This window comes from Leucoraja erinacea, chromosome 26, assembly GCF_028641065.1.
Source record: "Leucoraja erinacea ecotype New England chromosome 26, Leri_hhj_1, whole genome shotgun sequence".
Lineage (NCBI taxonomy): Eukaryota > Metazoa > Chordata > Chondrichthyes > Rajiformes > Rajidae > Leucoraja > Leucoraja erinaceus.
The window spans coordinates 32,239,746-32,253,472 of record NC_073402.1 but is presented as its reverse complement, the minus strand read 5'-3'; the positions used below and the strand labels follow the sequence as shown (position 1 = coordinate 32,253,472).

The 13,727-nt window shown below is 49.4% G+C and overlaps 1 protein-coding gene across 1 annotated transcript; it reads left to right on the top strand.

The window, feature by feature from the left end:
- Nucleotides 1-12,053: 12,053 nt before the first annotated feature.
- Nucleotides 12,054-13,120, top strand: LOC129709954 (transcription factor SOX-12-like). Its single transcript, XM_055656668.1, has one exon. It carries the CDS (start codon nucleotides 12,090-12,092, stop codon nucleotides 13,101-13,103), a length of 1,014 nt encoding a protein of 337 aa, XP_055512643.1. The 5' UTR covers nucleotides 12,054-12,089; the 3' UTR covers nucleotides 13,104-13,120.
- Nucleotides 13,121-13,727: the final 607 nt, after the last annotated feature.

Sequence of the window (13,727 nt, the reverse complement as noted above, 5' to 3'; positions counted from 1 at the left end):
GGGGCACCTTGCTCGGCATGGATGAGCTGGGCTGTGGAGCCTAAAGATCCTATAGCAAGTGGAGTTTGTTTCTATACTCTGTGATTCTATGGTGAGTGCACAAGTCTTGCTGTCTCCAGTTTAAGGCCGATCCTCTTCATTGTTAGAACGTTGCAAGTGGAGGCTTAAAACGTCCTGGGTTTGTGATCTGACATGGCGGGCATGCTAGCGTTGTAGTTCAAGGTGTGAGTGTTACCGACTTACCCCGCCTGTATGTATGTATTACCCTTCCTTAATTCCATTGAACTGAGTGACCATTTCGGGGCACAGTTTGAATCAGTCTAGAAAATAGACACAAAATGCCGGAGTAACTCAGCGGGACGTGTTGAATCGAGACCATTCATCAGACATTTTTCTGAAGAAGGGTCTCGACCCGAAACATCGCCTATTCCTTTTTCCCCAGAGATGCTGCCTGTCCCGCTGAGTTACTCCAGCACTTTGTGTCTATCTTCGGTGCAAACCGCATCTGCAGTTCCTTTCAACACCTTAGAATCAGTCTGGATAGGTCGCCCAAGCCTGATCCGTGAATTTTAGGTGAGGATTCTTTTCACCAAAATAATCTGGTGAAAGTTTCCAGACACCCGGTGTGTATTTGCACAGAGGGTGGCTGTGTTCTGGCAATCTACACGTGTAGACACACGGCACTAACGGAAGGCCAGAGACCCACACAAGCCACAACTACCAAGCTGCAGCTTAAAATCAATAGTGTGGTGACTCCAAATGCAATGGTCCACGATCGGATTTATCATCCAACCTTTCAAAGCCAATCCCACCAATTTAATGCTAATCCTCTGATGTGAGTAGTAGCTGTTTTGTACATTTCATCGCTCTCCTGACAGCTACCGTTCTCGGGGTTAAATCCCGTTCGGTAGCTACCTCGTGTACATGAGTAAATGAGCAGAGGTGCTGAATAAAGGGCCCATGTCCCACACACACACACACACACACACACACACACACACACACACACACACACACACACACACACACACACACACACACACACACACACACACAGATATACACACACACACACAGATATACACAAACACACACACACACACACACACACGCGCACACACACACACACACACACACACACACACACACACACACACACACACACACACACACACACACAGACATACATACACACACACACACACAGACATACACACACACACACACACACACACACACACACACACACACACACACACACACACACACACACACACACACACACACACACACACACACACACACACACACACACACACACACACACACACACACACACACACACACACACACACACAGAGATCACTGGGCAGCGACAGAGGCCTCAGTGGAGGAAGGCAAGTCTTTGTCCAGCGCCGATCAGTGTGTGAAGAAGAGTAGTTTCATTATACAAGATTGTCCCTTAGATCACACTAACACTGGAGGGGAACTGGACAGTCATTGTTGTACATAACCTGCTTTAGCGGGTCGATAAAACATCCCTTTGTTAGATTTCTTTCATCAACTTATTCACCAGATCTGATTCCGACATTTGATCTCCAGGGACCACATCTAATTGTGCGAAGATCCTAACTTTCAAATCCATGTCAAAATGTTTTATTTTCCAACCCTGCGTGTAACATTGTCCATGGTACAGAGAGGAAAGAGAGGATGTGATTCAGTGACTGTGAAGCAAAGCATGAGCCAACATGAGCCAACATCGCGTGTGGTTCTTGTACAACCACAGCCTCAAATCCACGCCGTCCCGTAGCAGGGAAATCTATATCCTTCAGCCTTCAAAAAATCCCACAAACGGACTTTATGTCACCCGAGACCCGGGTTCGATCCTGACTACAGGTGCTGTCTGTAAACAATTTCCACTTTCTCCCCGTGACCTGCGTGGGTTTTCTCCAGGGGTCCGGTTTCCTCCCACACTCCAAAGACGTGCAGATTTGGAAGTTTGGAAATTTGGCTTCGGTAAAAGTAAATTGTCCTTAGTGTATAGGATGGTGCTGGTGTAGGGGGGGTTGCTGGTCGGCGCCGACTCAGTGGGCCAAATAACCTGCCGTAGAGTTCTCTAAAGTAAACTCAACCAATGTGGATTTATTGTAAACATATTATCTGGTTAGAGTCAGTGAACAGAGGGCAGTTGTACATGGAATGTGCCAGAGATGTACACACTCACTGCTGGATGGTCACTAGTGGACAGACACAGAGTGCTGGAGTAACTCAGAGGGTCAGGCAGAATCTGTGGAGAACATGGATAGGTGACGTTTTACAGAGTGCTGGAGTAACTCAGCGGGTCAGGCAGCATCTGTGGAGAACATGGATAGGTGACGTTTCACAGAGTGCTGGAGTAACTCAGCGGGTCAGGCAGCATCTATGGAGAACATGGATAGGTGACGTTTCACAGAGTGCTGGAGTAACTCAGCGGGTCAGGCAGCATCTGTGGAGAACATGGATAGGTGACGTTTCACAGAGTGCTGGAGTAACTCAGTGGGTCAGGCAGCATCTGTGGAGAACATGGATAGGTGACGTTTCACAGAGTGCTGGAGTAACTCAGCGGGTCAGGCAGCATCTGTGGAGAACATGGATAGGTGACGTTTCACAGAGTGCTGGAGTAACTCAGCGGGTGCAGCAGCATCTGTGGAGAACATGGATAGGCGACGTTTCATGTGTGGACTGCCCTTTCACCACTTTCCCGCGACTGGATATTGCTTCCACAGTGTGTGATCTGTGTTCACTGACTTCTTGTCCCTTTAACCTCTTCTGCTTTTCTCATCTCTCATCCTCCTTGAATATCTGATTTGTGGTCCCACCTTATTCCATATTCAAGTTTTTCCAAATTATATTTTCCATGGTGTGTCTAGATTTCTTTTGTCTCGTGCTTATAATTTCTCCTGTGAGCGGTGATGAGATTCACCAGAATAAAATTAAACTTTGCACAAAACAAACCCTGAATTAATATTCCATGCAGCTTGCAGTCCCTTTGTCTGCTTGTTTTTTTGTGCCCGTTCATCGATTGTTAAACACATTTTGACTTTTCTTCGTCTTTTGTGGTTGCTTGACCTTGCAAACTGTATTTCGCATCCATTCGGAGTGTGTAATGATTCCATTGAAGGCCTCGTTCTCTCTCCCATCATCCTCAGCGAGGAGATTCTCCCCATGTCACTCCCCATCACAGCCTGATCCTCATTTCCATTTCTCCTGCATTCACCAGCGCTAATTCCCCCTCTCCACTCACTGACTCTTGCCTTTAAGGAAGTGTTCAGAGTTCTCAGCGCTAAATCCTCCACCAGAAAAGCTCAGGGAATAAACAGAACAACAAACTGAATGCTGTGTAGTTGTTTACTGGGGAAATGCCTTCAGCAGCACAGCCTGTCAACTCCTCATTTTCATTTACGTACATGTGTGTGATTTGGGAATTTTTTCAGCATGTTGGGAAGGGTGCAGTCAGAGCTGTGTAGGTCCAAACAGTGGCAGAGGAGGCCTCATTCACGAGCGGACTACAACACAACACACAGGCAGTACAATGGGTAAAGTCACTGCCTCACAGCTCCAGAGACTCCGGTTTGATCCTGAGCTTGGGCACTGTCTGTGTGGAGTTGGCCCATTCTCACGTTGCCCTTTCTGTCCTGGGCCTCCTCCATTGTCAGAGTGAGGCCCAGCGCAAGTTGGAGGAACAGCACCTCATATTCCACTTGGCAGCTTACACCCCAGCAGTACATTGACTTCTCTCACTTCAAGTAATCCTTACATTCCCTCGGTCTCTGCCCCTCCCCAATCATCATACTAGTTTCACTGATATCTTGCAGAGTTCTCAACAACCAACAATGGACCATTGTGGGCTCCACATTTCCTTGATTATCATTGCTTTTTCCATATCTTTCATTCATTTATTCCAAACTTGAGGAAAGATATTCTAGCCGGGATGGCGGGATTGTCATATTTTGATAGATTGGAGCAGCTGGGCTTGTACACTCTGGAATTTAGGATGAGAGAGGATCTTATTGAAACAGATAAGATTTGTAAGGGTTGGACACGCTAGAGGCAGGAAACATGTTCCCGATGTTGGGGGAGTCCAGAATCAGGGGCCACAGTTTAAGAATAAGGAGTAAGCCATTTAGAACGGAGACGAGGAAAAACTTTTTCGCACAGAGAGTTGTGAGTCTGCGGAATTCTCTGCCTCAGAGGGCGGTGGAGGCTGGTTCTCTGGATGCTTTCAAGAGAGAGTTAGATAGAGCTCTTAGGGATAGTGGAGTTAAGGGATATGGGGAGAAGGCAGGAACGGGGTACTGATTGTGGATGATCAGCCATGATCACATTGAATGGCGGTGCTGGCTCGAAGGGCCAAATGGCCTCCTCCTGCACTTATTGTCTATTTGTTCTATGTACCTTCTATAACTTTCATTTCCCTCTCCCCCATCTCTCAGTCTGAAGAATGGTCTCAACTAAAAACATCACCTATTCCTTTTCTCCAGAGATGCTGCCTGACCCACTGAGTTACTCCAGCTTTTTGCGTCGTGCAAAGTGAAAGTTCATAAGGTCATTAGTGATAGGAATAGAAATAGGCCATTCGGCCCATCAAGTCTACTCCGCCATTCAATCATGGCTGATCTATCTCTCCCTATTCTCCTGCCTTCTCCCCATACACCCATTGGAAAGTTGGAATCAGCGATCCAGATTTAAGGCTACATTGAAAATCTATGTTCCTTAATCCCCCTCCCCCAGCCATGCAATGTAATCAACACTCACACTGTTTCAGGCAGTAATATTTTGAGCTAAACAGGACAAGTAAAAGCTCTCTTTATTCGGAGGAAGCATTGAACACATCTCCGGGGTTTGGTAGCAACATAGAATACACTAAACTGCAAGGAATATTTGCATCAATATCAGAAATAGAACAGCTTGTAATGCATGTCACACACTCAGTGAAATAATTGTCTTTAATTTTAATCTTCATTGTGTTATAAGCACGGGCTGTGGTGAGTTTAATAGGATGGTTATGAAGATGATAAACAGTGGCACACATCCAACAGAACAGTATGATTATGTGGTTTATGTGTACAAGTGAAATTATGTTTCTCCTTCCCTCTGGGGCAGCCTGTAATTAAAAAATATACAATAAAAAGATAATTGAATGGAGGAGTGCCATATCAGTGGAAAGCAGTGGAGAGGAAAAACTCACCCAATTCTGGAAAGTGTTGCCTACCTTCCCACCAATTAGGTACAGCCTCGGGTGAATGCACCAACAGCCAACCACAACCTAACCCTAACCCACACCTCAATAATCCTACCAACTCTCCCAAACTATTCTCAAGTCCAACCAGCTACTGAGGGCATCCCCCGTCTATGTCAAACCACCACCGGGAAGAAGGTACATGAGCCTGAGAACCTTGACATCCAGGTTCATGCCTCGGAAAAGCAGCCAGCAGCCAGCAGCCAGCAGCCATTGAAGACTAATCCATTCCAGCCATTCCTTCAGGCTGAAGGTACAGAAGCTTGAAAGCCCGCACCACCAGACTCAGGAACAGCTTCTTCCCCTCTGTTATCAGGCTTCTGAATGGCCCTTCCATAAGCTAGGGTACTGTCCGATTCACCTGTACCCCATTGCGGACATTGGACTTTGTCTGTGGAACTGATGCTGATACTACAATGCTGAGAACTATATTCTGCACTCTGTATCTTCCCCTTTGCTCCACCTATTGTACTGGAGTTTGACATGATGTATGTATGTACAGCATTATGTGATCTGATTGGATAGTAGACATAACAAAGCTGTCACCTGTACCTCAGTACACGTGACAATAATAAACCTAATGTTCCCAGCAACCATCAGGGTCGTGAATGCTGCACAACACTAACTTCACCAACTGTGATCATCAATGATGTTTACTCTGGTTACAGTTCAGACTTCATATTTGCCATATGATGGTTTGGTTCACCTACTACTACTGATTCCTAATTTATGGAATTATTGATTATTGTATATTTATCTGTGTGTTATTACGGTACTGGGTCTGTTAAGCTGCAAGCAAGTTAAAAGGATGAGAGGGGATCTCATTGAAACATATAAGATTATTAAGGGTTTGGACACGCTAGAGGCAGGAAACATGTTCCCGATGTTGGGGGAGTCCAGAAGCAGGGGCCACAGTTTAAGAATAAGGGGTCAGCCATTTAGAACGGAGACGAGGAAACACTTTTTACACACAGAGAGTGGTGAGTCTGTGGAATTCTCTGCCAAAGAGGCAGGTTCTCTGGATACTTTAAAGAGAGAGCTAGATAGGGCTCTTAAAGATAGCGGAGTCAGGGGATATGGGGAGAAGGCGGGAACGGGGTACTGATTGGGGATGATCAGCCATGCTCACATTGAATGGCGGTGCTGGCTTGAAGGGCTGAATGGCTTCTACTCCTGCACCTATTGTCTATTGTCTATAATATCATTGTTCTGTTGCCAGTACATAAGTCTCTTGAATTAGCTTACATTGTTCTTCCCTGGTCCTGTACTCCTCTTCCTTTGCTTCCCTCATGAAGAGGTGTGTTCAATTACCAACACCACTTCACCGATGATTATCATATGTCCCATGCATTAGGCTGAGCAGTGTAAGATGGACATTTGTCAGAAATTGTCAAACGGCCAACTTATCTCAGCCTCTCAAGGACCTCCGGATCTGCTCGTTTGCCATATGTTGTACCAGGAAGCTCTTAATAAGTACCATGGCTCATTGGCAGATGGCCCCTGGAGCTTGCTACCTTCCAATAAGAACAAGGATGATGGAGACACAATGAACTGCAGATGCTGGAATCTTAATTAAAAAAACAAGTGCTGGAAGAACTCAGCGCGTCAGGCAGCATCTGTGGCGGGAATGGACAAATGGCATTTGTGGATCACGACTCTTATTCAGACTCAGATGATGTAGAACACACCATGTTAGATTAACAGACAATGTTTCAGCTGGGACCCAGACTGAAGAAGGGGCCCTGATCCAAAACATTTTCAGTCCATTTCCCTCTATAGATGCTGCCAGACCCGGTTGTTCGTTCAGCAGTTTATGTTTTAGAACCCGGCTGATCCTGTGCTTCATCCACTTTGCTCCCAATTTCCATCTGTCTTATTGGCGTAAAAAAATCCACCAATCTCCGCCTTGAATATACTCAACAACTGAGCATCTCAGCCGGTTGAGGGCCACGGGTGCAAGGATTTCACCGTTATAAATTATAAATTATAAAAGGGCTGGACAGGCTAGATGCAGGAAAAATATTCCCAATGTTGGGCGAGTCCAGAACCAGGGGCCACAGTCTTAGAATAAAGGGGAGGCCATTTAGGACAGAGGTGAGAAAAAACTTTTTCACCCAGAGAGTTGTGAATTTGTGGAATTCCCTGACACAGAGAACAGTGGAGGCCAAGTCACTGGATGGATTTAAGAGAGAGTTAGATAGACCTATAGGGTCTGGTGGAATCAAGGGATATGGGGAGAAGGCAGGCACAGGTTATTGATTGGAGACTATCAGCCATGATCACAATGAATGGCGGTGCTGGCTCGAAGGGCCAAATGACCTCCTCCTGCACCTATTTTCTATGTTTCTATGTTTTACGTGACAATAATTAAATATTGAACATTGCAGCCCTGTAGCTACACACATGTCCTCCCTTCAACCAATGCTTCAGGATTAGCCAGTCTACACCAACAATCTCTCAGCATCCACCTATCAAACCGTCTCAGAATCTTTGTATGTCCATAAGATCTTCCATCTCATCAAACTATCAAGCCCTGTCAAACCCCATCACCCATCCCATCACGCTCTCTCAGAGTCTTGCAGGTCTCTGTAAGGTCATCTCTCATTCTTCTAAACTTCCACGAGTTTGGCCAGTCTTAATCTTTGCTCATGGCATCACCAGCCACTGTCACTAGTGGACTACTCACTCCCTCTTCTCCCCTCTCCCATCGGGCAAGAGGTACAGAAGCGTGAAAACACACACCTCCAGATTCAGGGACAGTTTCTTCCAGCTGTTATCAGGCAACTGAAGCACCCTTTCACTAACTAAATAATGGTCCTGACCTCCCATCTACCTCATTAGACACTCAGACTATCTTTATTTACACTTTATAGTACCGAACATTATTCCCTTTATACAGTATCTGTAAACTGTGAACAAATCGATTGTCATCATGTATAGTCTTCCCACTGACTGGATAACACACAAAAGCTTTTCACTGTACCTCAGCCCATGTGACAATGAACTAAACTAAACTAAACATTTTGTTTGATCAAACTCCTGTGGATTTCGCCAATTACCTTTCAGGAAAAGAACATTCCTGCATCCAATGAGACTCTGAAGCCAATGGACAAGGAATCTTCAAACCGAAGACAGGCATTGAATGAAGATAACATTAACCTGAGCTGAGATGGACGGAATCACAGAATGATACAGTGGGGAAACAGACCCTTCAGCCCAACTTGTCCACACTGACCCACGTGTCCCATCTTCACTAGTCCCACCTGCCTGCATTTGTCCCAAATCCCTCGAAACCCTTCCCATAGAAACATAGAAAATAGGTGCAGGAGTAGGCCATTCGGCCCTTCGAGCCTGCACCACCATTCAATATGATCATGGCTGATCATCCAACTCAGTATCCTGTACCTGCCTTCTCTCCATACCCCCTGATCCCTTTAGCCACAAGGGCCACATCTAACTCCCTCTTAAATATAGCCAATGAACTGGCCTCAACTACCTTCTGTGGCAGAGAATTCCAGAGATTCACCACTCTCTGTGTGAAAAATGTTTTTTCTCATCTCGGTCCTAAATGATTTCCCCCTTATCCTTAAACTGTGACCCCCTGTTCTGGACTTCCCCAACATCGGGAACAATCTTCCTGCATCTAGCCTGTCCAGCCCCTTAAGAATTTAGTAAGTTTCTATAAGATCCCCCCTCAATCTTCTAAATTCTATCCATGTTTCTGTCTGAAGGTTTCTTACATATTGCAACAGTCCCTGCCTTAACTACCTCCTCTGGCAGCTCCGGGGACTAGAGTTTGGTTCTGAGCAAACATTCCTCGGTGGTGAGAAAGCAGGGAGAGGGATCGGTTGGTGAAATATTTGGGAATTTTAAAATTGATCCATTCTTGAATAAACCATAAAGTTCCCTCCTGTTGAGAACAACGGGATAATCTAATTACTAAGTAGCACGTTCCACAAAAATCCATCTGTCTATTCAATTATTAATAAATGATATCGCTCCCATATCCTACATTTATTTTTCTACATTATGCATCATAAATCAGAAGCCAATCAGAGAACTGCAAGCCAGGTGATTCACTAAATTGACATTGCGTTTCCTTGAAGCCAATATGAAGCTCTGGAGAAGCGGATAGCTTGAAATCAGCACTTTCATAAAGCCTGATGTCTTAGTCCATATTAGTTTAACAAATGTTAGTTAATTCTCCCACTTATGCTCTCAAGTATATGTGCTAATAGTATACGCTTCATAGACTGAGTTTCTTACGTCCATGCCACATGTAAGATCCTGGCTGAAACATTCACAGCTTTTTCTGTCTAATTTTGCTTCAGATCTCAAGAAAAAGGAACATCCCACACAATAATTACATAGAAACATAGAAAATAGGGGCAGGAGTAGGCCATTCGGCCCTTCGAGCCAGTATTACCATTCAATATGATCATGGCTGATCATCCAATACCCCGTTCCTGCCTTCTCCCCATAATCCCTGATTCCGTTAGCCCTAAGAGCTAAACCTAACTCTCTCTCAATCCTCAAAGGTTGGAAGGATGACCTCTGGTACAGAAATGATTCCGTTCAGTTTCAATTTAGTTTATTGTCACGTGTACCGAGGTACAGTGAAAAGCTTTAGTTGCGTGCTAACCAGTCAACGGAAAGACAGTACATGATCACAATATAGCCATTCACAGTGTACAGATACATGATAAGGGAATAGCGTTTAGTGCAAGGTAAAGTCAGCAAAGTCCGGTCAAAGATAGTCTGAGGGTCACCAATGAGGTACATACTGTAGTAGTTCAGCACTGCCCTCTAGTTGCCCCGATAACAGCTGGGAAGAAACTGTCCCCGACTCTGGAGGTGTGAGTTTTCACGTTTCTGAATCTTTTGCTCGTTGGGTGAGGGGAGAAGAGGGAGTGGGCAGATCATCCCTTACTCGAGGTTTCGGTGTCAGAACTGATGTAACTTCAGTATCATTGAAATGGCTTCTTCCTTATAAACTCTGCACGTCATCGGAAAGGACTTAGCCCAATGTCACAAACACTGCCACAGTCTCTATTTATTTCACGTGACCTAACAACAACAAGGCTTGTGTGGTGCCATTAATGTGGCTGAACAGGCTGGAGTGTTCAATAAACAAAACCTCTCAGTCAACTATCTCAGGCGAGTTCATTGGCTATATTTAGGAGGGAGTTCGATGTGGCCCTTGTGGCTAAAGGGATCAGAGGGTATGGAGAGAAGGCAGGTACGGGATACTGAGTTGGATGATCAGCCATGATCATATTGAATGGCGGTGCAGGCTCGAAGGGCCGAATGGCCTACTCCTGCACCTAATTTCTATGTTTCTATGTTTCTATGTATGTTATAGCTCAAATCACGGGCAGTCTCTGAAAGGAGAAAGAACAGCTTAGTTTAGTTTAGTTTATTGTCAGGGTTTATGGAGTGTAGACCTTGACAACTCCACGTGTGATCAAGAGGGCAGAGTGTGTTGGAGTCTAATATAAATGTAACCGCTTCAGACATTCCAGTGTCCTTGGTCATCCGTCCCACCCTCACTGGTCGAGTCTGAGGAGATTGTCTCTCTGCGCTGGATCTGTCCGAAGATGTGGTCTGATTGCCTTCCCTTCCCCATTTAAACCCCGTTTGCCATTTCTCCATACGTTTCTGTTGCTGATCGATATCGTGTCACATACATTGAAATTCTTCCTCATCATTCTCAATTCCAGCAATCTTGGCTGTAGATGTCAGTAGAGGTGATGACTGGGTTTAGGAACTGATGTCTAGGTTTAAGGAGGAGATTGTCTGTTTGGGGGGCGGGAGACAGTTTTATCTAAGAGGTTGTGTCTGGATGTAGAGAGCAGATAACACAAAGTGCTGGAGTAACTCAGCGGGTCAAGAATATGGACAAGGTGACGTTTTGGGTCGAGACCCTTCTGCAGACCTGCATCTATTTGTGATCCAGCATCTGCAGTTCGTTATTACTACTTTAAGGACGGGATGTGTGCGTTTGGCGAGGAGCGGGGGGGAGGGGGAGATGACCGAGATTTAGGGAAGAGACGGCTGTATCACGGAGCTGATGCCAGAGAGACGACAGCTGGGTCCAGGGGGAGAGACGGCTGTGTCTAGCTGGAGATGTCTAGGTCTGGAGGAGCTGTCTGGGTTTGGCGAGACGCCTGGGTGTGGGGTGTGGGGTGTGGGTGTGTGTCTCTGTGCCCGAGGGGGGGGGCACGTGGGCATCGGGTCGGGCCAGCCCGCGGGCGACGGGCCGAGTGTCCGAGTCCGGCCCGACTTGACCCCGGCGCTCCCATTGGCCAGCGCCCCCGCCAGTGACATCATCCTGCGCGCCCCGATTGGACGCGGTCTCCGCCAATGGGCGGCGAGGGGGCGGGACCGCCGTCTCCCCGGGTCCTGATTGGTCCGGAATCCCGTCCGTCAGAGGGCGGGGGGGTAGGGGACAGGTCCTGATTGGTCAAATGGCCCGGTCTGCGGGGAGGGCGGGAGGGTGTGGCGGGCCGGAGCAGCTGTCGGTCAGTGGGGGGGCGGGGTCCGGCAGGGGGGGGGGGGGGGGGGATGGAGGGGAGAGATCCTATTGGATGTTTGGTGGGGAGGGGGTGGGGATATTGGGGGGGGGGGGGGGGGACACAGGGGGGGAGGGTCCGTGTCCGGGGCGGAGGCGGCGGCGGGAGCGGGGACGGGACGGGACGGGAGCGGCGGCAGCGGGTCGGGACCGCCGTGTGGGAGCCGCACATTAGCCGGGGTGCGGATCTAGTGGGGCCGGGCGGGGAGGGGCGAGGCGCCGCTGCTGCTGCCGCGGAAGATGGTGCAGCAGACGGCGGGCTCGGCCAGGCGGCGCGGTGGAGGAGGAGGAGGAGGAGGAGGAGGAGAGGGCGCCGACAGCGGCATCAGCGACATGAGCGCGGCGTCCAGCCCCAACCCATGGGGCGGTGGCGGCGGCGGTGGCGGCGGGACCCCGGGTCGGGGCGAGGATGAGGGGGCGACGGGCGGCTGCCAGCCCGACTGGTGTAAGACCCCGACGGGACACATCAAGCGGCCGATGAACGCCTTCATGGTTTGGTCCCAGATCGAGAGGAAGAAGATTATGGAGCAAGTGCCCGACATGCACAACGCTGAGATCTCCAAGCGTCTGGGCAAGAAGTGGAAGCTGCTGAAGGAGGCGGAGAAGAGCCCATTCATCAGAGAGGCCGAGCGGCTTCGCCTCAAACACATGGCGGACTATCCCGACTACAAGTACCGGCCGAGGAAGAAGGTCCGTGGGGATCCCGCGCCCCCCGCCGCCGCTCCCGCCGCCGCCGAGCCCCGGTCGCACAAGAAGCCGCCGGGCAAGAAACACAACCGGGCACACAAAGCCAAGCAGCTGCTGGAGCGCTCCAAAGCCAAGCGGGCGGCCAAAGCGGGCCAGCACGGAGCGCTCGGGCCGAACGGCCGCCGCCCGCCTCCCGCCGAGCCCGAGTCTGAAGGGGAGGAGGTGGAGGACGCGGAGCCCGAGGCCGAGCTGCTACACTACTGTCTGGGGGGCAAGAAGCCGCCCAGCTCGGAGCCGCGACCCTCCGGCCGCCCCCTCTCCGCCCGCCCGCCCGATGACTGTGACGGCCAGTTGCTGCTCTTCGACCTGAGCCTGAACGTGGCGGCGGGAGGCGGCGGCGGCGGGGCCGGCCCGGGGGGGCACCTCTCCCTGGACAAGGACAGCGACTCGCTGGCCGGCGGCAGCAGCCCCGTCTCGCACTTCGAGTTCCCCGACTATGGCACTCCCGAGGTGCGCAAAATGATCTCGGGAGACTGGCTGGAAATCGAGTCCAACATTTCCTACTAGCTTCAATCCCCTCCCCCCCCCCCCCCCCTCCCTCCCTCCCCCTCCCCTCCCTCCCTCCTCCTCTCTCTTCTCCCCTCCCCCATCTCCCCATCTCCCCTTCCTCGACCCGGGATACCCGCCCCGCCCGGCTCCAGCGCATCGGATACAACTCCGCAGCCTCTCCCCGAACTGTAGCCGCGGGTCGCGTCAGGTCAGCGCGTCACCCTGTCTGACTGGAGCTGCCGTCCGCGGTAGTGAGTGGGCGAGGGGGTGCTGCAGAGTGGGTGGGGGGGGGGGGGGGGGGGGGGTAGCGGGCATTATCAGCGGAACAACTCCAGCGGGGGGGGTGGAGGGGGGGGGGGGGAGGAGAAGAAGAAGCAAAATGAATAGATTTTTGGAAGTCTTGATGGAAACAGATTGGATGTCGCTGGCTTTGCAGAAGGCGAGCGTAGTTTGTTGTGATTTAGCGGCAGAGCGGTGATATCTATCTCCTTGTGGTCCTAGTTTTACGAGTTGGTGTATGTAGGTGATTTTGAGCCTGTTTGCCCTGGCAGTGTAGATTTGCGGTCTAGACCAGATTGGGGGAGGGGAGGGGGGGGGGGGGTGTCTGGTTGTCGGCCTTACGTTAATCAGTGAACCACCAAC

Excerpts from the sequence above, each read along its gene's own strand:
- LOC129709954 (XM_055656668.1), top strand. The coding sequence starts at position 12,090 with ATGGTGCAGCAGACGGCGGGCTCGGCCAGGCGGCGCGGTGGAGGAGGA.